Raw genomic sequence first — 2,457 nt, forward strand, 5'->3', positions numbered from 1 at the left:
TATATATCATCATCATCATCATCGTTTAACGTCCGCTTTCCATGCTAGCATGGGTTGGACGATTTGACTGAGGACTGGTGAAACCGGATGGCAACACCAGGCTCCAGTCTGATTTGGCAGAGTTTCTACAGCTGGATGCCCTTCATAGCATGTGATCACATGATTGACCAGAGTATCAGATGTTAGACGTTGCTGGTCACAAAGCACTTCAGATTTGTTTTAGCTTTCAAATGAAGCCATCCTGCTGGTTAGGCAGGGTGGCCAACAATGCCCCTGAATGGGGTGTTAGCCTGTCATAAGGTGTGCCTATTTACTGGTGAGTGTACTGGGGCAACGTGAAATGAAGTGTCTTGCTCAAGAAAAGAACACATCACCTGACTAAGGATTCAAAACCACAATCTCACGATCATGAATGTAACACACCTAACCACCAGACCATATGCCTTCTTTTATTCATGTATGTATGTATGTAAAACTTACTTGAACTCGTCTAAGCTTAGCAGCCCTCCCTGTCTGTTTCCATTGTCTTGTTTTTGCTACTAATTTTGACCCTCAGCAAAATCTCAAATTTTATTTAATTTGCTTTGCAGGAGCAACTGTTATGTTGAAAACGTATCATTGTTGTGAATTGCTCAAAATACAAAGTAACAAAACAGCTAACAACTGATAAAGGATCGTTTTTCATGCTGCTTGTATTGTTTTCCGTTTGTTTCTTTCGTTGTTTGCCAAAAAAGTTCGTATTCCATGTTTTCGTATTTTGTAATTCGTATTATTTTCGTATTTTATGTTGTTTACGTTCCGTGGTGTCTTGTGCCCATATATGCATGTATATACAAATATATGTATGTACACATATATGTGTATGTATGCATATATATTTTTATATTATTTATATTATTATTATTATTATTATTATTATGTATATATTTATACACACACACATACACATGTACATAAGTACACTTGCAACCTACTGAAATTGTCTATGAACTGAATAATATGTTTTGTATATATATTTTCTTATATCTTCAGAAAAAGGCCTACCTTACTGAATCTAGGATTTGCTTGGACTTGAATTTCAGACCAATCAACTGCTATAGACAGTTTGGAAACTGTAAGGGAAAAGGCCAAGTGAAATACCTTCCCAGTGGAAGCCGAAGTTTATATGCTCTGCATCTTGGAAGCATTCAGCCATTTCTTTTTCTTCTTATTCTTTTTTGGCTCTCATAAGCTATCATGATGTAACATTTTCAATGCTTCATCTTTCAGTTAGTGTTTCTAGCGAGAGATTTAATTGTTGCAGTCCAATGACTGAAACAAGTTATCTTGTGCTTTAAGTATTTCATGACAATATTTCGTATAAAATATGTCTATGTCTTTCTATTAATTTCGAAAATAATCAAGAATTTGGTTGCATTTAACAAAATAATTAACTTTTATTTGATTGCTATATTAAATTAGTGTTAGCTAATGTTTGGAGCATAACGTAAGGGAAGATTCTTGCAGAAAATTCTAAAGGAGAACTTAATTTAAACCTGGAAATATACTTAATATTTAAATTAAGTATATTTCCAGATTAATTTAATTCTGGAAACTAAGGAAATTGATGCTTTTTATATCAAAGAACCAGAAATTGTCTCAAGTGATTTGGTTTGATAAGCAAATTTGCTCACATTCGTTATGTTATTTTTATAAATAATTCCCGCTAAAGTTTGGAAAAACTATTTTTAAATGAATATATAAGTAAATAAAAAAGAAGCAATGCTCCCCACAACCTTTGCAGTTTGTTGCTATGTAAAGAACTATGTAAACAAATCCTGTAAATGGACATTGATCATGTGACAAATTCTGTAAATGTGGAAACATCAAAACATCGTGAATAAAGCATTTTCAAATAATTCTACACCTCTGGCTATTTATAGTAAAGTTTTTCCAGACCTGGAAGCTGAAATAAAATGTATACCAGTGAAATATCAGTGAAGGCATGTGACCTAGTGCTTAGGGTATTGCACTCATAATTGAAAGGCTGTGGTTTCAGTTCCTGAAGAGGGCAGTGTGGTGCATTCAAAACACTTTTAGTCCACACTGTTGAATATGGAGGAATATTGTGATCTTGGTTGCTTAAACACCTTAGAAACCAAGTGACCAGTTTTATGAGAGCTAGGAACTGAGACAGTAATGACGAGGGGTTGGTGGAGATGGTGAATGAAATATCAAACTCTGTGTTAGTGCCATACGAAAAGCACCAGTTCTGGCTCCTTGTGAAAAGCACTGGTGCTGGTTCCATGTGAAAAGCACTTGGAGTAAAGATTGTTTGCCAACATAACATGGCAGTCCTGGTTTAGGACGAATGTTGCTGTGATTTAGACCCAGGAGACATCATCTCCAGCTGGCTACATGACACGATCTGTGTCCTTATATTTAAAAAAAAAAAAATTAAAATAAATAAATATATAT

The 2,457-nt window shown here is 34.7% G+C and overlaps 1 protein-coding gene across 1 annotated transcript in view; it reads left to right on the forward strand.

The window, feature by feature from the left end:
* Window positions 1-1,905, forward strand: part of LOC106883655 (ribonuclease DdI) — a 9,772-nt gene extending 7,867 nt beyond the window's left edge. Inside the window, exon 8 of the mRNA XM_014934753.1 lies at window positions 1,033-1,905. Within this exon, the coding sequence (XP_014790239.1) occupies window positions 1,033-1,230 (198 nt within the window). The 3' untranslated portion in view covers window positions 1,231-1,905. The remainder of the gene's footprint in view (window positions 1-1,032) is intronic.
* The last annotated feature ends 552 nt before the right edge of the window (window positions 1,906-2,457 follow it).

The sequence above is a fragment of the Octopus bimaculoides genome, chromosome 11, assembly GCF_001194135.2.
Source record: "Octopus bimaculoides isolate UCB-OBI-ISO-001 chromosome 11, ASM119413v2, whole genome shotgun sequence".
Lineage (NCBI taxonomy): Eukaryota > Metazoa > Mollusca > Cephalopoda > Octopoda > Octopodidae > Octopus > Octopus bimaculoides.